General features: G+C 41.0%; 1 protein-coding gene and 1 pseudogene across 1 annotated transcript; both read right to left on the bottom strand.

Annotated features, from left to right (window-relative positions):
* The window catches only part of LOC139240306 (sialoadhesin-like), a 60684-nt pseudogene extending 57805 nt beyond the window's left edge, over positions 1–2879 (bottom strand).
* Positions 2880–11477: 8598 nt separating this feature from the next.
* On the bottom strand, positions 11478–23333 carry LOC139240305 (sialic acid-binding Ig-like lectin 12). Its single transcript, XM_070868767.1, has 6 exons — positions 22898–23333; positions 19870–20178; positions 17786–18073; positions 16171–16267; positions 13259–13346; positions 11478–11645 (listed from the first exon to the last, which is right to left on the bottom strand). The coding sequence occupies exons 1-6, from the start codon at positions 23331–23333 to the stop codon at positions 11478–11480; spliced, it is 1386 nt and encodes a 461-aa protein (XP_070724868.1).
* Positions 23334–23562: the final 229 nt, after the last annotated feature.

Genomic DNA, 23562 nt, shown 5'->3' with positions numbered 1-23562 from the left:
CCCACATGGCAGACAGTTCACAAGAATAATAGCCGATGGTATCGAGCGCAAAGTGGCAAGTTGGATCCAAAATCGGCAATGAGGCAGGAAGCAAAATGAAATGGTTGTTGGGTGTTTTTGTGACTGGAAGGCGGTATCCAGTAGAGTTCCGCAGGGTTCAGTGCTGGGCCCCTTGATTTTGTATGGTATGTATCAATGACTTGGACTTAAGTAATCACAGTATGATTAAGAACTTTCAGATGATACTAAAATAGGCTGTATGGTTGATAATGAAGAAGAAAGCTGTGGACTGCAGCAATATATCAACGTACTGGTCAGGTGGACAGAACCGAGTCAAATTCAATTCGATCCGGATAATTGTGAGAAAATGCCTTTGGGGAGTTCTAACAATGCAAAGGAATACACATGAAATGATACGACCCTGAAAGGTGTAGAGGAAAAAAGCGATTTGGGAGTGCAGGTCCATAGATGTCTGAAGGGAGCAAGCCACGTAGAAAAGGTGGTTAATCAGACATAGGGAATACTTACATTTATTAGTCGAGGCATGGAATACAAGAGCAAGGAGGTTATGTTTGAACTTTATAAAACAGTTATTAGGGCGCAGCTGGAATACTGTGTGCAGTTGTGGTCACCACATTCCAGGAACGATGTGTGCACTGGAAATGGTGCAGTGGAGATTTTCAAGAATGTTGTCTGGACAAGTGAATTTTTTATAGTAGGAAAGAATGCAGAATTAGGAAAGTCTGTTTTCTTTGGAACAGAGGAGTCTAAGAGGAGACCTGATTGAGGTACATAAAATTATGAGAGGCCAGGATAGAGTGGATAGGAAGGACCTGTTTACCTCGGCAGAGGGGTCAACAACCAGAGAGAATAAATTTAAAGTAATTGTGGGGAGGTTTATAGGAGATGTTAGTGGAAATATCTTCACCCAGATGGTGGTGGGGTCTAGAACTCACTGCCTGGAAGGATGTTACAAGTAGAACCCCTCACCACATTTCAAAGATAATTTGATGTGCACTTAAAGTGCCGTAACCTCCAGGGCTATGGACAGAGAGCTGGAAAGCGGGATTAGGCTTGATTGCTCTTGGTAGGCCGGCCCGGAAAAGATGGCCTGGAATATCTTTCTTCTGTGCTGTAAATTTCTATGATTGTATGATTCCCAAATCCCTGTCCATAACTGATCGCTCATCCCATGTACCATTCTCGTAAATCTCTCCATCATGCTCTCCAAGGCCTTGATATCCTTTGTAAAGTGTGTGCCCAGAATCGAACACAAGACGCCAGCTGAGACCAAAAGACTGTTTCATTAAATTTGAAATTATTTTGCTTGCTTTTATAGTCTATTCCTCTTTTGATAAAGGCCAAGTTTCCATATGCTTTATTAGCAGTTTTCTCAACGATTTGCCTACAGACTTCCCAGGTCCCTCTGTTCTTGCACTCCCTTTAGAATTGTACGTCTCATGTTACATGCTGTATTGCTCATGCTTCATACCAGGATGTATCATTTCATACGTCTCTGCGTTACAGGTATCTGCTTTGTGGATGCTCTTTTTAACAGCCTGGCTATGTCCGCCTGAAGTCTGTTACTATCTTCTTCATTGTTTACTCCATTTCTGAGTCGGAAATCCTGTCCAAAATGTCCAATTATGCCTTATATAATGTCCGGTTCATTAATATGTATCACCGAGTGCAATGCTCCCTAATGCGACCCCTTGTAAACACCATTGTATACTTCAGTCCAGTATGAACCACAGCCGTTCACCATTACAACAAAAGCTAAATACTGCCGACGTGTGAATCTGATATAAAAGCTAAAAATGCTGGATATCTCAGAGGGTCAGCCAGCATCAGTGGAGAGAATAACTGAGTTAATGTTCACCAATATTGAGTGCTTGCTGTCCCGTAGTCAATTGTGCATCCATGTAACCACCGTTTCTTGAATCCTGTGGGATTTTATTTTGCTAACAAGTTTATTATGCAGTACTTTGGAAACATCTTGTGAAATTCCATGTAGGCAACATATACCACACTATGCCAATGCACTCTCACCTGTAATTCATCAAATAACACGATGAATTTAGGCAAACACAAATTCTTTTTAGCCATTCCGTGCTGATGTATAATTACTAGTGCATAGTCTTCCAAATGCCAATAAAAGTTGCCCCAGATCAATAGCCCTGAAATGCCCATTTAGGACGAATGCCTCTGACCGGATAATTTTTATGCATTTACCTGGTGGTCCGAGGAGGAGCTTGGGATTGCCCTGTGGAGGCCTTGTCTTCCTGCGCTGTGAAGTGTGCTCCCGTACTCCAGCCAGGTACTGCATTCTACAGTATTCTCATTAATGTCAACGACAACTATGTATCTATGAATTCTCATTGCTATTAATGAGAAAAAGCAAACACATTAAACACACGTAATAAACATAACACACCTCAGTTAATAAAAATGAATTGAAATTAAAGATAATAAACATATTAGAAAAAAAATACCAATCTTAAAAAAAAAATAATTATGGTTTTCAATAAACTTACGGCAGGGTTTTTAACAATACAATGTGTTTTTAAGTGTTTTAAAAAAATGTTTTTGTGTAATTTAAAACTCTTAAGCCTGTTAAAGTAGGCTATGTGCCTGCTTTTCGTAGGCGCAAGAGTGTTCACGATATCCGCTGGGCAAGAAATGTGTGAATATCACAATCTTGCCCTTGCAAGTGTCCTCGCTCCCAACATACGGAAGATCTGTCAAGCCCCAGCTAGACAGATCACAAAAGCTGGTTTTCAGCGCATGTGCATCGTACACTGAAAACCAACTTTTGCAATGCCTTTCCGGGTCCGTACACACTCTGTAAGGACCCGTGGACGACGTGATTTCTGGGCCATTGTCTAAGAAAGTTCCCCGATCACTGATGTTTGTCTGACTGGTCTGAAGCGGCTGAGTATTTCCCTCGTCTGTTATTAACTAATGTTGTGAGATTTGCAATCCTCCAGTCCTGTGGCACTACACCCATAGCCAAGGAAGTTTGGGAAATTGTGGCCTTTAAAGCTTCGATAATAGCCACTCTTACTTCCCTCAGTAACTTAGGAATCGTCGACTTTGAGGACGGACAACCTTTCAAGAATATCCTCTGTATCTATGCTTATCCTCTCCAACATCGCCACTGACTTCTCGTTTATTGTTACATTGGCAGCATCCTCTTCCCGAGTGAACCTGATGCACAATTCATATTTGGTATCTCACCCATGCCCCCTGCCTCCACAAGATGCATGATTTGCTTCCCAATCGGCTGAATCTTTCCTTTTCCTACCCATTTAATATTTATTTTTCAGAATAATTTTTTGGAATTACATTAATTTTGGCAGCTAATCTATTCTGTTACTCTCCATTTGACCCTCGTGTTCCGTTTTTAGATCTCCTCTATACTTTCGCTATTCAGAATTGTTCCATACTGTAATACTAGCCTTAAAAATGTCTCTTTTTTCTGTCTCATTTTAGCTCGTTTATATTTAGTCATCCAGGGTTCACTTGCTTTCGATGCCCTTCCTTTCCCCACATGGTAATGTGTAGAAACTGCAACCGAACCATCCGCACTTTGGAGACTCCCATTATTCAATTACTAATTTGCCTAACAGCTTTTCGTTTTAATGCACCTGAGCCAGATCTCTTTCTAACTTAGTGAACTTGCCCACTTCCAGTTAAATCTTTTTACGCTTGGTTTTACCTTAGTATAAATAATCTAAACCTGATTATATTATGATCACTGTTGAAAAATGTTATCCCACTGAAATAGCTCCTTGCACCCCACCTCATTCCCCAGAAAGATGCAGAACTGCTGCCTTCCTCATTGGCTAAAAACTCACTGATCATGAAAGTCGTAAATATTTCAGTGATTACCTCCCCCATTTGGTAATTCCAGTGTTACTAACCCAGTCTACATTAGCATATATTATTTCACTGTATAGCATGGGTCATTCTGAAATTGACTCCAAACTTGGTCCTCCATTCCCTTATCTATTTGGAGTCATGGTTTTACACAGGATCGCATATTAGCTCCTCTATTTTTCCTTAAATCCAAAAAAGATACTCTGTCTTTGCCCCTCAAGCTATGTAATCTCTCACCAGCGCTATCATAGTTTATTTTATGAGTACTGCCAGCCCCTCCTTGATGTTCCTTTTTTAATCTGACCTGAATAACTTGCAGCCAGGAAAATTATGTTCCCAATCCTCCCCATCTTTAAGCCAGATCTCTGTTATTCGCACTATATCATCATCCCATATGGCGACTTGTGCCTGCGGCTCAGCAAATATATTTTCCAAGCTTTGTGCATTTGTATGCATACACCCAAATTCAATTTTCATCTGTTTTGTATTTGCCTCCTGTCTGATCCTTCATAGTTCTGAACTGTCCTTTATGCTAGTGCGATTTTTCATTTTCAGTTCACTGTTCACCTTATTTCTCCTCTGTTCCCTTCCCGTCGCCAAACAAGTTTTAATCCTCCTCCACAGTAGTAGCTAAACTTCATGCGAGAACATTGGTCCCAGTTCTGTTGATGTGGCACTCGTCCACTTTGCAAAGCTCCCACATGCCCCAGAACTGGTCCCAATGGCACAGGGGTCTGAAGGTTGTCCTTCTACACCATGTCGCTAGCTATGTGCAACCCTGTTCTATCCTACTATTTCGATGCCCTCTAGTGTTGTAACATGCTATTTGCATTCTGTGACAAAATAAAAATGTAATTAGTTACAGAGAGATTTGATGTTTCGTTATTCCTTTGCAAATTCGCTCAGTGGGTATTTAAGGTAGATTTTATTCAGAACGTTAATATGAGTGGTTAAATAATTGCTTTTGTTTTATTAGCTTAAATTTTACATTTTACTGGAAGATAATGGGTTTTAATGAAAATATCTCGATTTTTTGCTAGATTTACTAATGAAAGTAGTACTGGATGTTTAAAGATTAATTTAGTGGAATTTACACCAGAGGTCAGGTAATGTTTTGACTGCAATATTATTGGGGATTTCAATGGATGTTTAATTACGATTTCTTCACCAGTTTTCTATATTACACGATGGTCTGTGAAGATGCTGCAGAGTGTGTTGGCAGTGAATTGGTGATGTGCAGAAAACCACAGTACCATTAACTGTCCCATCAATGAAGTCAATCCACCAGCTAAGTGCTTATAGAACAATACACTCCCAATTCTCAGGTCATTCATTATGTTTAAGTAAACATTTTTAATGTTCCCTTTGCAGTTTATATATCTCCTCAGTGCCATTGAACCCAGGATATCAATATATCATGTTACACCTGACCTACGTCACAGGCTACAGGCTACCCCCAAATATATGTGCATGTTTCGAAATTGTCAGAAATAGGGTGTTGGGATTCTTAGTAACGCAAAGAAGCCCGTTCCAATTTTTTGTTAGCAAGTGCAACACTCGATATTTTATTCAGCGTTACGTAGAAACATAGAAACATAGAAACATAGAAACATAGAAACATAGAAACATAGAAAATAGGTGCAGGAGCAGCCCATTCGGCCCTTCAAGACTGCCCCGGCATTCAATATGATCACGACTGATCATTCACCTCAGTACCCCAATTCTGCCTTACCTCCATACTACCTGATCCCTTCAGCCGTAAGTGCCACATCTAACTCTCTTTTGTATATATCCAATGAACTGACTCAACAACGTTCTGTGGTAGAGAATTCCATAGGTTCACAAGTCTCTGGGTGAAAAGGTTTCTCCTCATCTCGGCCCTATATGGCTTAACCCTTATCCTTCGACTGTGACCCCTGGTTCTGGACTTCACCAACATCGGGAACATTCTTCCTGCATCAAACCTGTCCAATCCCGTCAGAAATTTATATGCTTCTATGAGATCCTCTCTCATTCTTCTAAATTCCAGTAAATATAGAAACATACAAACATAGAAATGTACAGCACAGAAGGAGGCCATTTCGGCCCATCGTCTCTGTGCTGGCCGACAAAGAGCCGCATGAACCTTCGGCAGCAGCCCTAAAGGTTGCATACAAATCCATGAACAATAACGGAAAGGCAAAGAGCACCCAGCCCAAACAGTCCGCCCAACACCACTGCAACCCCCCTTATACTAAAAACATCCACACTCCACCCCAATTGGAGTGACGTGATCTGCTGGGCGAGGGAGAAAAAATCTGGGAAATTTCCTGTTCAACCCATCCTGGTGATCGACACTAGTCCAGGTGATCTCCCTGGCCGTATTATGTTCCCTGCAGTACTTACCATTATATCTGCGCCGACCAACAATAGGTTAGCTCGTCTAATCCCAAATACCAGCTCTAGATCCATAACCCTGCAGGTTACAGCACTTGAAGTGCGAATCCAACCATCTCTTATATATGGTGAGGGTTTCTACATCCACTACTCTTCCAGGCAGCAAGTTCCAGATCCCCACAGCTGTCTGCATAAAGAAGCACCCAGCCCCTCAAATCCCCTCTAAAACTTCCACCAACCACCTTAAAACTATGCCCCCTCTTAATAGCCCCTTCCAGCAATGGAAATAGACCCTTACTATCCACTATGTCCAGGTCTCTCAATATAGTGTACAGCTCGATGCGGTCTCCTCTCATCCTCCTCCGTACCAATGAGAACAAACCCAGCATATCTAATCTCTCCTCATTACTAAAATTCTCCATTCCAGGCAGAATCCTAGTAAATCGCGTCTGCACCCTCTCTAGTGCAATCACGTCCTTCCTATAATACGGTGACCACAACTGCATGCAGTGCTCCAGCTATGGCCTAACCAAAGTATTATATATTTTAAGCATAACCTCCCTACTCTTATATTCTGTGGCTTGGCCAATAAATGCAACCATGCCGTATGCCTTTTTAACCACCTTATCTACCTAGCCTGCTACTTTCATGGATCTGTGGACAAGCACTCCAAGGTCCTTTTGTCCTTCTACACTATTATGTGGCCTATCGCTTAATGTGTATACCCTTTCCTTATTAGCCCTCCCAAAGTGCATCACCTCACACTTCTCTGAATTAAATTCAATTTTCCACTGCTCTGCACACCTGACCAGTAGAGTGATATCCTCCTGCAGCCCATGACTTTCAGCTTCTTTATGAACCACACAGCCAATTTTAGTGTCATCTGCAAACGTCTTAATCTTACTTCCTGTATTCAAAACTAAATTGTTGATATATACCCCGAAAAGCAAGGGACCCAGTACTGAGTCCTGCATAACCTCACTGCAAGCATCCTTCCAGTCACAAAAACATCCATTATTCATTATCCATTGCTTACTACCTCAAAGACAATTTTGGATCCAACTTGCCACTTTGCCCTGAATCCCATGGGCTTTAACTTTCACGACCAGTCTACCATGAGGGACCATATCCAAAGCCTTGCTAAAGTACATATATACTACATCGTATGCACTATCCTCATCGAACCTCTTGGTTACCTCCTCAAAAAATATAAGTCCAGTCGATCCAGTCTTTCTTCATATGTCGGTCCTGCCATCCCGGGAATCAGTCTGATGAACGTTCGCTGCACTCCCTCAATAGCAAGAATGTCCTTCCTCAGATTAGGAGAGCAAAACTGCACACAATACAAATGGTGTGGTCTCACTAAGGCCTTGTACAGCTGCAGCAATACCTGCCTGCTACTATACTCAAAGCCTCTCGCTATGAAAGCCAAGATGTCACTTGCGTTCTTAACTGTCTGCTGTACCTGCATGCCTACTTTCAATGACTGATGTACCATGACACCCAGGTCGCGTCACATCTCTCTTTTTACTAATCTGTCACCATTCAAATAATAATCTGCCTTCCTGATTTTGCCAGCAAAGTGGATAACCTCACACATGTCCACATTATACTGCATCTGTCATACATTTTCCCACGCATCTAATTTGTCCAAGTAACCCTGCAGCCTCTTAGTGTCCTTCTCACAGCTCACAGTGCAACCCAGTGTCATCTGCAAACTTGGAGATATTACTTTCAATTCCTTCGTCTAAATCCTCAATATATATTATAAATAGCTGGGGTCCCAGCACTGAACCTTGCGGTACGCCACTAGTCACTGCCTGCCATTCTAAAAACGACCCGTTTATTCCTATTCTTTGCTTCCTGTCTGCCAATCAGTTCTCTATCCACGTCAATACATTAAACCGAATCCCATGTGCCTTAATTTTGCACAATAATCTCTTGTGTGGGATCTTGTCAAAAGCCTTTTGAAAGTCGAAATACACAACAACCACTGGTTCTGCCTTATCCACTCAACTAGTTTCATCCTCAAAAAATTCTAGAATATTTGTCACGCATGATTTCATTTTCATAAATCCATGCTGACTTGGACCGATCGTGTCACTGCTTTCCAAAGGCGCTGCTATAACATCATTAATAATTGATTCGCGCATTTTCCCCACTACTGATGTCAGGCTAAGCGGTCTATAATTCTCTGTTTTCTCCCTCCCTCATTATTTAAAAATTGGGGTTACATTAGCTACACTCCAATCCATAGGAACTGATCCAGCATCCATGGAATGTTGGAAAATGACCACCAATCCATCTACTATTTCTAGGGCCACTTCCTTAAGTGCTCTGGGATGCAGACACTCAGGCCATCGGGATTTATCGGCCTTCAATCCCATCAATTTCCCCAACACCATTTCCTGACAAATATTTTCCGGACTAATCAATCTCCCAAACACCACTTCCATCGATTCCCTCAGTTCTTCCTTCTCGCTAGTCCCTCGGTCCCCTAGCATTTTCGGGAGGTTATTTGTGTCTTCTTTAGTGAAGACAGAATCAAAATATTTGTTCAATTGGTCTGCCATTTCCTTGTTCCCCATTATTAACTTCATCTGATTCTGACTGCAAGGGACCTTTATTAGTCTTCACTAAATTTTAACTTTTCAAATATCTATAGATGCTTTTCCTGTCAAATTTATGTTGCCTGCAAGCTTACTCCCATATTCTACTTTCAACCTCCTAATTAAATCTTGAGTCCTCCTCCGATGAATGCTAAATTTCTTCCAGTCCTCAGGTTTGCTGCTTTTTCTGGCCAATTTATATGCCTCTTCCTTGGATTTAACACTATCGCTAATTTTCCTTGTTAGCCACGGTTGAGCCACCTTCCCTGTTTCATGTTTACACCAGACAGGGATGTCCAATTGTTGTAGCTCATCTATGTGATCTTTAAATGTCTGCCATTGTCTATCTACCGTCAACCCATTAAAGACCGGCGGATCAAGATTCAATCTTTACTCTTTGTGCTACTGATGGAAGAGTAGGTGGAAATGATCTTTGCATAACAGGGGTTTCTTGGGTCAAATCGCCTACAGATGCCCACAAAAGAGAGAGAGAGAGAGAGAGAGAGAGATGGATTGATGAAGAGAAAGAGAAAGAGAGATGGAAAGAAAGAAAGAAAGAAAGAAAGAAAGAAAGGAAGAAAGAAAGAAAGAAAGAAAGAAAGAAAGAAAGAAAAAGAGAAAGAAAGAAAAAGAGAAAGAAAGAAAGGGAGAAAAAGAAAGAAAGGAAGAAAGAACTTACTTGGCTCTGGAGACTTTATCAAACTCAGCACGTCCCACAGTGCATGACAGATAATGAAGTATTTTGAAGGGATGTCATTATTGTAAGGTAGGAAATACTGCACCAATTTGCGCACGGCAAGCTCCCAGAAACAGCGCAAAAAGTAAATATAGTTATTATGGAGCATTCAGATGAAGGAATAGTTTCAGGACACGGCCAGTAGGTGGTGTGGTGCGTCCACCGTCTCAACACACGGATACCTATTGCGATTTAACAATAAACTGACCGTTCTAGTTCCTTCCCAAACTATTCTACTGCTTCAGAACACATTGCAGTTGGAATTTGTCTTGGCCGGAAGCGCAAAATGGAATGGGCGCCTCTAATGTGCCCCTCGCAATATTTAAATCCCCTGCAATGCGATAGCTCCAGTTTTATGCTACAGCCCTCGTGCTCACAGTTTTGTCTGGGCCTGGCCTTACCTAGCCAAGATGTGGGCAACGTGATCTGCTGTGAAGGTGATCACTCGCCAGTGATCAGGAATTGGATCGCTGACTGTTTAATTCCATTTACCTTCGATGTCCTTCATAATGCGGCTGCTACCCGCTTTGGGGGACCTCGATTGAAGCATGGGGCCAGCTTACTTCAAGTCTACGTGTAAAGCCTTCAGGAACTAATATACACTACTTGAAATATAAACCACAGGGCAAATCGATTATATTTCAGACTGTTTCTTTCACCCAAGTATACTTTTCACTATATATAAACCATCTGTGTCCCTTGATTAGATTTCTGCCTCTAACTCACTCGCGGGTATATGTTTTATTCCATATATAACAAACACCCCTCCCCCGAACCCCTTGATTAGATGCCAGCCTGTAACTCACATCCGAATATCTATTATTCTATATATAACCACGCCCCCCGCCACTCACCCACCCACCCACAAACCCCCAATTAGATTCCAACCTATAACTGACTTCCAGGTGTCTGTTATTCTATATATAAACCAGCCGAATCTCTCGATTGCACTCCAGCCTTTAACTCACTGCTGGGTATCTGTTATTAGAGACATAAACCCATCTCCCACAACCGAACTGCTCGGTTGCATTCCAGCCTGTAACTCACTATTGGGAATCCGTTATTGTACATATCGAACAATAATAGATCAGAATCCAGTTAAATAATGTAAGTTCATTTTTAGCTGATTTAAAATATGTAAGTTTATTTTTCCAAAAATTATATTTTTATTTTACATAATTAATTAAATTCCCTTTTTATTAACTTTAAATATGTGATTTTTGGAAGTTATCTTCAATGCTTTTGTGTATTTGGGGTTATTGCCATTCATACCTCTGGCAGCTCCGTATAAAAGTAATTACCATAAGTATGAATGGAGATGCCCCTAATCTGACAGTTTGCGCCGGCCCACGTGATCCCAGTAATGTGTAAAAAAAAAACATGCACTCCTAGGATATCAGTGCCCCTACGAATGCCTTGATGTAGGGGTCTAGAACCGCAAACCTATGAACCACATGAATTTCCAGGTAGATTCGTCGAAAATTTGCAGGCGGGAAGCCTCCGACCGCAATTTCTCAGCCACTGTTTCAGGTGTGTCACTGCAAGCTTTTTTTGGGAACCTCGTCCCCGGATGTGAGGGTTCATACTATGGGACATTTGGATTGTATCAGATTAACAGACAAAGACAATGTACGAAATGGTTAACAAAATAGTTAATTTCACAAAATAGAGAAAATTATTGAATTGTTACATTGAGGAAAAAAATCACATGCTTAACTGTTTTCCAATGAACTCGTGTTTGTGAATGAAAATCAAAAACATGCCACCGATTTTCTGAAATATCTCCATTCTCCTAGTCCTTATTGATCTCATGAGGTGTTTTCAGGCAATTTTAGCTTCGAGTTCATCCATGCAGGCAGTATAACTCCTCTTAAGTGTCAGTTATATTTAATTGGTGCATATTCACAGGTTTCCTCATTTTCGATATATCGCTCATATTTGCGGAAGTTTGCAATATTGACAGTCGCATACACAATCTCTTCATGCTGAGCTGGTTTGGACGATTCCAGGGCTCTTCGACCAGCGTCTGTATACTGATCGTTTCTCTGTAAATGAAGGAATTCATCTAGATATTGAGCTACTGCAGAATATGGAGCTTACCTTAATGGGAGTGTTTTGTATGCACCAGAAGAAAGCTAACTATTTTATCGCTGTTAAGGTTTCTAATGGTGCTGGTCCATGAGATGAGGGTTGATTGCCTTAATACAAGAAAAAAAGAACTTGCAATTGAATATCTGCACGAGTCGATATGCCTGATGTGTGGGATGAAATTGGGAAGCTATTTCAAAGAGCCAGCACAGGTACAATGAGCCGAATGGTCGCCTTCTATGCTAATGCTCCATTAAGTAGAGGTACAAATTGCAAAAGCAAGGACTTTGCGATGAACATTTTTAAATCTGTGGTGAGGCCTTTGGCTGGAGTATCGTGTCCAATTCTGTGCAGAAAACTCTCGGAACGATGTCAATCCATCAGAGAAGATACAGGGTAAATTTAGTATAATTATAGGAGGAATGAGGGACTGCAGTTCTATAGAGAATCTGAGTATCGAGGATTGTTCTCATTAGAGTAGAGAAAACTAAGGGGAGGTTAGATATTTGTGTTCAAAATTATGCAGAATTTTCATACAGTAAATTAGGAAAAGCTTTTTCCTCTGGCAGGAGGGTGGGTAAACAGAGGGAACTGATTGAAGATATTTAGGAGAAAAACCAATTGGGAGGTGAGAAGATATTTTTTAACTCAGTTAGTTGTTATTATCTGCACAGCTCTGACTGGAAGGAAGCAGATTCAATAGTGACTTTCAAACGGGATTTGGATATATGCCTGAACAGAAAAACGAAAGTCAAATCAGGACGGAGGGGAAAGCGCTGCTCAGTGTGAGTATTGCATAGCTCATTCTCAGGCACCATGGGATTATTGGCCTTTTTTCGGCTGTTTTAATAACGTTCAAGTCCAGGTGCAGTTGTAGAAAACAGGCAGCAACCAGTTAATTAAATTAATGGCGAATTAATCTGTTTCATGTGGCGTTCTTTAAGGGAGAATGATTTGCAACGCACAGAGAGAACGCTCTTCCGACACCACAATTGGACTCCGAGTCGTTTCCCTCCATAGACATAAACACAGGGGATCTCATTTTAACAGCAAATCCAAAAGGCCGGGACCTCCAGCAGACCTGCACGCCTTTGGTGCTGAAATTAACTTTCAGCTCCGATTACACGTTCAAAGGCTGCAGCAATGCTTGAAGCCTCAACCTTCTGACTTCAAAGCGAGGAAGAAGTTAACCAAGTCTACAGCATGATGCAATTAGCAAGCTATACATAAACCTGTGTAACTGCAAGGTGTGACCCCTCTGGGCCCGCTGATACATTGTGACCTTGTTGGACATTTGAAAGGTGAGACCTAGTAGGTAGGGAGTAAGATGACATTGGAAATGTATTCTTAAAGAAAGAATTTGCTTCTGGAAGGAAAGGCATTTTGTAGGTCACGATATATGGAGTCTGTAGTTAGGTTGCATTCATAAAGACGCAACGAGGGTAAGCCTTCCTTAAAGGCCAACAATTTCCTGAAACACTCATTTATATGCTGGGTATTTCCCGGTTGGGGTCAGTTGTTGTTTGACATCACAACAAAAATCCTACAATTCCAGCTTGACATCACTTACTTCAGTGGTTAATGTCCTCTGCACCATACTGTAAATCACCAAATCATCGTGTGTTTCTGAAACACTTGTAGCCTCTCTGCGTTTCCTCCTGAATAATAACAAATGCAATTGATACACTTTTCATAATGAGCTGAAATGTTTACTGAAAGCATACTGCGCCTATATGATGTAGGGGGTCAGACGGTCAGGAGAGACTGGGTTCATTCATTTCTCCCAATTAGCACAGACCAGATCCGATAACCAAATCTTTTCAATTTCCACCTGCCTACATTTCAAAGGGGGAATTGTTACTTAAATATGTCACGTGACACCGGCGCTGTGTTGTTTGTTCTCGGTGAAAGTTCCGTGATCAAAACAACAGGCAGTCGGAGGTTTATGACATATATTAGCAGCTGCTTAAATGGCAGATGCAAGAGTTTCAATGAATAAACGCAGTCCTTTCTATTATTAGGTAGACTACTTCCACACATCGGAATTCTAAATCAGGAATTAATTGCTTTGTGATGTTTCCTAAGTATGTCTGAAGGAAGCATGTTCATATTATTGAGCATGGCATTGCCTTATTTAATTATATCATAGTACATGAAGGGGTAAAAGCTAGCCCTACCCACAAGACGGTTGTGCCTCATGTTGTTATGATTGCTATAGAATCATTGCCTGTTGAGGGAAGGCGCCGCCCCTTGTAGAAACTTCGTCAATTTCAACTGAAAGCGTCACTTGTGATTCGTTGAAGGCGACATTTGATTGGCAGTACCTTTTCAACCGTACTGTTTTTATTTGAATTCACTTGGAGCTGCTCACTTTTCTGAAGATATTCATCAGCTTGCCTATTAAAAGCGGGGAGTCTGTCTAGAGCTAACAGAGAGAGCTAGTCAGGCCAAATCACCCAAATCAGTCGAAGAATAAGATGACAAGCGCAAGATAAATAATTGCTCATATCATACTATAGCACATCTGATACAACTAATTTTGAAATGTAACACTTTACTCCTGGAGTCAAGCAAACTTAATGTCCGCTGTGGCTCAGGGAGCAGCACACTTCGCTTTAATCCGAAGGTTGTGGGTTCAGGTCCCACTTCAGAGATTAAACACAAAATTTATGTTGCTAACGCCAATGCAGTGCTGAAGGAGTGCTGCACTGTCTGAGGTGCCATCTTTCGTATGAGATGTTAAACCAAGGCTGTGTCTGCTCTCTCAGGTGGATGTGAAACATCCCATGACAATATTTCGATTAAGAGCAAGGGAGTTTTCCCAGTTGCACTGTCCAAATAGTATCCCTCAATCAGCATAACAACAACAGTTCATATTGTTGTTTTTTGTGGGAAATGTGCAAATTTCCCTGACGTTTTTCCCACATTAAACATTTACCAATTCAAAACGTAATTCATTGGATGCAAAAGACTTTGCCATGTCCGCTGGTCGTGAATCACGCATAAAGTGCAAGTATTTTTTTCTAACAGCTACTTTAAACAAATGTGTGGCGTTACTTTTAATATTTTCTTGTTGTGTTACTATTTATCGCGACTAGCTTTACTGATAGCTTTTAAGAATAATTCTGCCGGAGTGTTCTGCTGAGGGCCTGACAGGAAAAGGAAGCTCCCATGTGGGAACCCCATAAAAGCGGCAGCAGAAACAAACTGACATGGATTCTCTGCCCATTCTTTGAGCATGCTATAAACTTCACCCACAGTACACTCGCTGGCACGTCGCACTGTAGCGATCAGATTTCATTTCAATATAAGAAATACGAGCCAGCTGAGCCATTAATTAACATCATGACTGATCATTGACCTCAACTCCACTTTCCCGCCCGATCTCCATATCCCTTGTTTCCCCTAGACTCCAAAATTGATCTATCTCAGCCTGGAATATAATCAGAAAGTAACGTTTCAGGTCTGTGACCCTTCGTCTGAGCTCGGAAAGTTCGATATGTAAAAGATCCTTAAGGACATGTAGTGGCAGTGAAAGAGGAAGGACAGGAAGGAAGATAAGTTTAGGTATGTGACAGGGTGGAAGACGAAACAGATTTAAGAACATAAGAACATAACAAACAGAAGCAGGAGTAGGCCATCGGCCCCTCGAGCATGCTCCGCCTTTCAATAAGATCATGGCTGAACTGATCATGGGCTCAGCTTCACTTCCCCGAAAGCTCCCATAACCCTTTACTCCCTTATCACACAAAGATCTGTCTATCTCCGCCTTAAATATATTCAATGACCCAGTCTCCACAGTTGTATGTCGTAGAGATTTGAACAGATTTACAACCCTCTGAGGGAAGAAATTTCTCCTTTTTGAGTTTTAAATTGGCGGCCGCTGAGGCAATGTGCCCTAGTTTTAGCATACACTTGAGTGGGGACATCCTCTCTGCATTCACCTTGTCGAGCCTCCTCATTATTTTTTAAGTTTCAATAAGATCACCTCCCATTCTTCTGACCTCCATTGTGTATAGGCCCAACTACGCAACCTATTCTAATAAGAGACAAAAGGGATGCTTGTCAAATCTTAGATGGTAATGGAACAAGTTAAGCAACAAAACATGAGTCTAGAAGGCGTGCGAATGATGGAAGTCATCAACAGCTGCCAAGGGAAAGAGCAAAAATGCACGGGGAGTTGTACAAAAAAAGGACGAAAGGGAAAAACATAGGGGCAGAAGTTTTGGTCTGAAATTCTAAACTCGATATTGAGTCCATAAGGCTGTAAAGTGCCTGAACATATTGCTCTGTGTCTGTAGCTGATGCTGGGAGATGCGAATGACTGTTCAGTGAAAGATTGATCCTGCTACTTTATACACCATTTCAGGCAGATGCTCACTGTTCTCATGGGAGATTCATTAAATAGGTTCCTGATACACGGAATTTCTGATACAGGTCACCTTTAAAGCTGCATTCTAAGACATTAAGAACCACACATACCGTTGTATCTTCAGTTTGAGCACGACTACAATTAGAACAACAATCCCAGTGGCTCCTCCACCTCCACTTATGTGGACGATTATCCTGATAAAGATTCCTAACATTTTGAGGAAAAAAACATTGCAGTACATTAGGAAATTTGGGGTTAAACAATAATCCTGTTGCATATTTAGGCGTGTGAGCAAGCAAGTTTCCTTCATGTTTGGATCACATTGCAATTGGAAGTTAGGTACGCCACTAGTCTCAACCCGATGATCATAGCGTAAAACCATTTTGTTCCTGGATTGCATCCTCCCATAAATTTGAAAGAAATAATTTAAGATTCACTGGTGTAAAAAATCACAATTAACAAATGAAGTTCACAGCGCAACCCACACTCGGAAAAACAGTGGGCATAATCTAATCAGTCCACCAAGATCACCAGTTACAGCTGTAATATTTATAATCTCCGCAGGTTATAGAATTTCACGTAGATTACTAAATTTCAGCTTTATATACTGAAATGAGTTTGAGCAAGATAGAAAAGAGTATGTATATACAAAAGTGTAGTTTGCACTTTGATATCATGTTGTGAGAGTCATTCTGATTTCCTGAAGGCTTTATCTTAATTCGGATGATTAAAGCTGATGAAAAGTGGTCCTTGCACTAAGTAGAGATAGATTCAGCATGGAGCTGTTGAAAGGAGCAGGTGTTTGCTGCCACTGACACCGTTCAGTCATACTGCATGAAACACAAAAGTTTAATATGCAGCTACAGCAAGTGTTCAGGAAGGCCAATGGAATCTTGGCCTTTATTGCAAAGGGGATGGCATATAAAAGCAGGGAAGTCTTGCTCCAGCTATAGAGAGTATGGGTGATGTCATACCTGGAATACTGCGTATAGTTTTGGTTCCAATATTTACGAAAGGATATAATTAATTTTGAGACAGTTCAAAGAAGGTTCACTAGGTTGATTCCGGAGATGAGGGGGTTGACTTACGAGGAAAGGTTGAGTAGGTTGGGCCTCTACACATTTGAATTCAGATGAATGGGAGGTGATCAAGGGGTATGGCGAGAAAGCAAGAAGAGGGTACTGAAGTTTCATGTTCAGCCATGAACTCATTGAATGGCGGTGCAGGCTAGAAGGGCTGAATGGCCTGCTCCTGCACCTATTTTCTATGTTTCTATGTTTCTATGATTTTCTCGAAACGTAAACGATTATGAGGGGGCAGAGAGGATGTTTCCACTGATAGGGCAGACTAGAACTAGGGGGCATAATTTTTGAATAAATGGCCGCCGATTTAAAACTGAGATGAGGAGGAATTTGTTCTCACAGAGGATTGTAAATCTGTGTAATTCGCTGCCTCGGAGAGCTATGGAAGCTGGGGCATTGAGTAAAGATTCGACAGAGATAGACAGTTTCTTAACCGATAATGGAATAAGAATTTATGGGAAGTGGGCAAGGAAGTGGACTCGGGTCCATCATCAGATCAGCCATAATCGTATTAAGTGGTGGAGCAGACTCGAGGGGCCGTATCATCTACTACTGCTCCTATGTCTTATGTTCTATTGTCAATGAATGACCAGTGATGGATCAACTTCCTTGTCGTCAGATTGCAGGTAGATTAAACACTTACCCTCAGACTGGAGCTGGTGGTTGCTGACAGAATCACCATGCTCGTTCGCAGCAACACAAGAGATCAGATTTCCAGTTCCAGTTGGATGAGCCAGTAGCAGGGAACTCTGCAGCAGGTGATTATTCACCGCACAGGTGATTACTTCCACATCTGACCTGTTCCTTATGTGGATTCTCGCATTGAGGCTCCAAGTGATGTTTCCCGGTGGATTGGCTCTGACACTGCAGGTACAATTCATCCAATTCTCAGAGCTGGTGCAGGTCGGACCTGCCACTATTGTGGGTTTATCTAAAAACGAGAGGGAGACTTCAGTATGAGTAGAATATATGAAACATTTGCAGTGTCCAAATGTTTCAACTAACCTTAATGGTGCTGGCAGATTCCATTTCAACATGAAGCAGGCCATGTTGGACCAAAATACCTTATTATATTTCCACTTATCACAGGTGAGCCCGTTAGGTACAATGTCATGTTAAATCCAATGAGTGTTCACTCCAAATATAACTCCCCTGATAGATGATATGGCCGTTCCTCAGATGAGGGACGCTCAGAGTGGTCATTATATATAATATACCCACAAACGTATCTCACCCGTCATTGTTTGAAAAAGTCAATTATTTTCAATGTATTTACTGGTTGTACTGTTTCAACATCTTCGTTTTGTGATGATTTGATGTCTGTCTTCAAAGGATGTCCGTCTAACAAGGTAACATTTCAAAGGACCGAGTCTTGGAATATTACACAGTTATCTCAACATTAATATAACTAACTGAAGTTGAGTTATCAGCATTTTATTCGCTATTTTTGAAGAATTCCTGCTCATCAAAGTGCTGCATGTCAGTTCTAGCGATTGGAAATGTTTTTCTGTCAGCCAAACAGTATTCTTAATGAACTGTTAGACGTACAGTTAATGTGCTCCATTCACTACCTCATAAAGGTACCACCTGGAACGTTTATATCTTTTTTTGTGCCATCTTCCAGTCCTGTAGTTCAGAGCTAGATGGCCAGGTTAGTTTTTATAATTGGATCTCTCGAGTGTATTTTGCGCTATTTCTGCATGACGGGATGATATTTTCCCAGAGTAATTGACTTGTGCGCCTTCCCGCAAGCAGGCAAGCGAAAATTGAAACGTAATCAAGTTTTTCTGAAAGGAAAAGCTATCTCGAATTGATAAATTCATACATACTTACATTGCACAGAAATCTGTGTGGACCAGTTTGCAGTGCCCAATGTATTTTCAGCCACGCACCAATATTCACCGTCATCCTCAGAACTAATGTTGTGGAATAACTGCTTGAGTTCACCATTGGATGAGGCACTAATCTCTTCACCATTTTTCACCCATCTTAAACTGACCCGTGGTTTCCCACGGGCTGTGCAGTATAATACTACTGAGCTGCCTTCCACCGCTACTATCGAGGCATTGACGGTTGGTTTATCCAGACCAGCTGAAACAGGCATTAATGCAAACCATGAATATCGAGTCAACTTGATTGAACTCATAATGACATAATTATATTGCGTAAGAGGTCGGATATGAACTGCAGAAGACTAATGTTTACAGCCTCGCAGTTTAAAGTTGTAAATTAATTTTCTTTCCTCGAATCTTTATCCACTTCTTCCCCTTTTTTCCGTTTACTGGTTTACACATGTTAACACTGATATCTCATTGAGGCCAATTCTGAAACACAACCAGATGTGAGATCTGGTGCCATAGCAGAGACTAGCTTGAGACCCTTACTGTAATCGGGCTTTTGTATCCATTTAATATTGACTGACTTCAGAACGTCACTGGAGAACATTAGAATAAGAATGAACATTCTCACCAACCAAAATCTGGGAACCACCAGCATTGATTTATAGATCTGAATTTTCATGAAATTATCTTACTTACCAGGATTGGCTGAGCAGCATTGCGATTCATTCATTATCCATGTGAACACTCAGAATACAGACGCATATCTTTGCTCAATTTATTCCTTGATAAGGTCCTTAACGCTGATACAATTGTTTATGATGGAAGAACAGCTAATCAAACCCGTTATCGATAGGTTATGTCTATTAAATTTACAGCAGGCACTTACATTTAAACTCCAAGCTAACAGTTTGTGGAGAAGTTTTGAAGCCATCGATCAGAATTGTGCATCCGAGAATGGCTCTGTGATGATCATATGAAGGAGTGAAGGTGATCACGGATGAAACTCGCTGAGAACCTGACCGTTTATTGAGAATTCCTGATCTGTCCTGTGTATCCCAAAGTAGAGTAAGGGGCATGTTGATAATATTCCACTTCAGTTGGATGTTGTCAATCGGACAGTTGTAGGTTATGGAACAGGTCAGTCGTGCTTCTTGTCCAGCAATCAGTTCCCCAGAACCTGAAATCACTGGCTTTTCTATAAGAGCAGTGGCAAAGGCACGTGTTACGTTCACTTAAATCTTAAAATTGATAAGTGATCTGCTCCACCTCAAGGTGAGACAGAAATTTTCCAAAATCACATTATCTTCTATTATGTCTGCTATGTTTTTGAAATGTGTTCACTATACTTAATTACGCTTTGGAGTTACAAAGTAGTTTAATGCCTCACTGGGCAACTTATTGCTTCCCTTAGTAAACCATAAGTCGCTTTATCACCTGCATTATTCACATCATGGACCTGATGTCCCTGGACCTACTTTCCACCCCGGGTATTAGAATCAATGTTAACTCTACAAGTATGGCTAATATTAATCGTGTCATATGCCTTGCTTTGCACCAGGATTTCACAGCATTATTGTGAATAATGCAAACTCAGAGTGATAGAAACATAGAAACATAGAAAATAGGTGCAGGAGTAGGCCATTCGGCCCTTCGAGCCTGCACCGACATTCAATAAGATCATGGCTAATCATTCTCTCAGTACCCCTTTCCTGCTTTCTCTCCATACCCCTTGATCCCCTTAGCCGTAAGGATCATATCTAACTCCCTCTTGAATATATCCAATGAACTGGCTTCAACAACTCTCTGCGGCAGGGAATTCCACAGGTTATTAACTCTCTGAGTGAAGAAGTTTATCCTCATCTCAGTCCTAAATGGCCTACCCCTTATCTTAAGACTATGTCCCCTGGTTCTGGACTTCCTCAACATTGGAAACCTTCTTCCCGCATCTAATCTGTTCAGTCCCGTCAGAATCTTATTGTGTTACAGAGACACGCCAATAAATAAAAATTAGACTGAAGAAATGGTAAGAAATGCAACATAGACTTGTGCTGGAGAACCATAGTAGGTTCATCGCGCGCGTGTAAATCTGATGAAGCTTCAGCAGAAATAGCATTTTCTTGATCATGGATCGGAATTAACAGATAAATCACAATTATAACTCACTTTCACATAACTCTAAAATTTAATTCTCGATTCAGACCTAACTAAATGCGAGTTAAAGGAGCACTGAAAATATGAAGCCAGAAAAAAATAAATGCATTAGTGCAGCGCATTCCAAGTCTATGCGATGTCCAAAAACAGTTCACACTCAAGTAACTAGAAATATAACCAGCAAAACATTGCCGACGGCAAACTCAGGAGATTATTGGCAAAAAAAATAAGAATTTTGCATTTCAGGGTAAGTTATCAATTGCATTAGAAACTGTTTAGAAGAGATGATTAGAGAGTCTCCGTTATTGCCGTTGTTCAGAATGGTTGGAACTAAGGACGGTGTCCCACAAGGTTGTGTTCAGGTATTCATGACATGGGATTACATAGGAAATACGGCACAGAAACAAAACATTCGGCACAGCCAGTTCATGCTTATATTTCAGAAGAATGAGAGGTGATCTTTTCGAAACATGAAAATGACAGGGCTGGAATAGTCGGATGCAGAGAGGATATTTAGCCTCATAAGGGAAAATAAAACTAAGGGGCACAGACTCAGAATAAGCCGCCGCCAATTCAAAATTGAGATGTGGAGGAATTTCTGCATTCAGAGAGTTGTACATCTGTGGAATTGTCTGCCACTGAGAGCTGTGGAGTCTGGGTCATTCAATATATTGAAGGCAGCGATAGACAGATTTTTGAATGATAAGGGAATAAACGCTTATGGGGAGTGGGCAGGGCAGTGGAGCTGAGTGCATGATCAGATCAGCCATGATCTTATTAAATGAACGAGCAGGCTCGAGGGTCTAAATGGCCTACGCCTGCTCCTATTTATTTTGTTCTTATGTGCTTATGTTCCAATCGAGCCTCCTCCCGTCTTTCCTCTTATAATTATCAGCATACCCCTCTATTCCCTTATCCTACATGTGATTTTCTAGCCTTGCCTTAAGTTTATCTATTCTATTCCCCTCAACCACTCCCTGCTGTAACTAGTTCTATATTCTCACCGCTCTCTAGGTAAATAGGTTTCTCCTGAATTAACTATTGCTTTTCTTGGTGACTATCTTATATGAATGGCCCATGGTTAAGCTGTTCCTCACAAGTCTAAGCACTCGCTCAACTCCCCGTGGCAGCGAGTTCACCTTTCCCATCACCCTCCGGCTAAATACGTTTTTTTTTCACAATTCCTTATTTTATTTCTTGATGACTATCTTCTATTGATGGATTGTTGTTTTGCTCTCTGCCCAAGTGGAACAGTCTCCCTCTATATATTCTATCAAATTTTTTCATGATGATAACGACCTCTATTACATCGCCCCTCAGCCTTCTCGATTCAAGAGAAAAGAGACCAAACCTGTTTATTCTTTCCTCATAGCTAAACCCAGCCATTTCTATTATCATCCTTTTAATTCTTCTCTGCACCATTTTCACTGCCTCTAAATCCTTTTTATAATTTGTTGATCAGAATTATACTCACTGTGTACATCGATCGTTCGTGAATTGGGGCTGAGCAGACGCAGGCGAATGATAAACAGTAACAGGGCCTCTATCGGCTGATCAGTCCGTTTTACGACTGTAATTTCGATATATTTCTGTGTTTAGCATATGAACCACTGCGTCACTTCTCAGTACCTCAGTACACGATGTTTCAACTAGACTTTCAGAACGGCCGGGGACTTTATAATATTTTCCCATGGAGTACACAGGTTGATTCATATTTAAACACTGGAGTGAACATGTACAAAAGGAAGGAATGGAAAACTCACCTGAAACAGATAGAAACACTTGAGAAGGCTTAGTGCGATAACTACGAAGATAAAAGTCCGTAGAGATTTCCATGAGGAATTCGTATGTACCCTCATCACTCTTCTTGATGTCCTTCAGCAGAAGGGAGCATTGACCGTTTGCAAGGTTTCCCTTGAATTCAACTCTCTCGCGATAGTTATAGTGCTGACTTAATGGACTTTTTGTATCATAGATAATGGCTACACCGTGGTTAATAACACCATGTTCCCTCTTTATCCACATCAACCTAGTGATGCTCCTGGATGCTATATTATGAAACGTGCATTGGATCTCTGCACATGAACGTGACACTGCCGACACAAATTTTGGCAACACCACAGAACATTGGGTAATGCAAACAACTGTGAAAAAATAATAGACGCGTTGTAAGAATCCATTCACAATGAATTTCAACATCTTAAACATTCAATAACGCACTTATTAATTGAGAAAAATATCGCTCTTCAAAATAGCAAGTTAAATATCAGTAAAGGCATTTTAACCAATACTTATTTAATCATAACACCGCTTGAACTATGCTTTGGAACACCTGTTTGATTGCCGATAACACCATATTTATTATTCGTCTCAAAACGGAATACTTATCGACAAACAAGCAACTGTCTTCCCATTAAAATACTTCAAC

This window comes from Pristiophorus japonicus, chromosome 31 (genome assembly GCF_044704955.1).
Source record: "Pristiophorus japonicus isolate sPriJap1 chromosome 31, sPriJap1.hap1, whole genome shotgun sequence".
NCBI classification, from domain to species: domain Eukaryota; kingdom Metazoa; phylum Chordata; class Chondrichthyes; family Pristiophoridae; genus Pristiophorus; species Pristiophorus japonicus.
Note: the sequence above shows the minus strand (reverse complement) of the source record. Positions and strands in the feature narration are given on the sequence as shown.

Excerpts from the sequence above, each read along its gene's own strand:
- LOC139240305 (XM_070868767.1), bottom strand. The coding sequence starts at position 23,333 with ATGTTGAAATTCATTGTGAATGGATTCTTACAACGCGTCTATTATTTT. Across the intron at positions 18,074-19,869 it reads TGTTAGCTTGGAGTTTAAAT|ATAAACCCACAATAGTGGCA; the intron begins GTAAGTGCCTGC and ends TCTCGTTTTTAG. Across the intron at positions 13,347-16,170 it reads CTCAAACTGAAGATACAACG|GAGGAAACGCAGAGAGGCTA; the intron begins GTATGTGTGGTT and ends GTTATTATTCAG.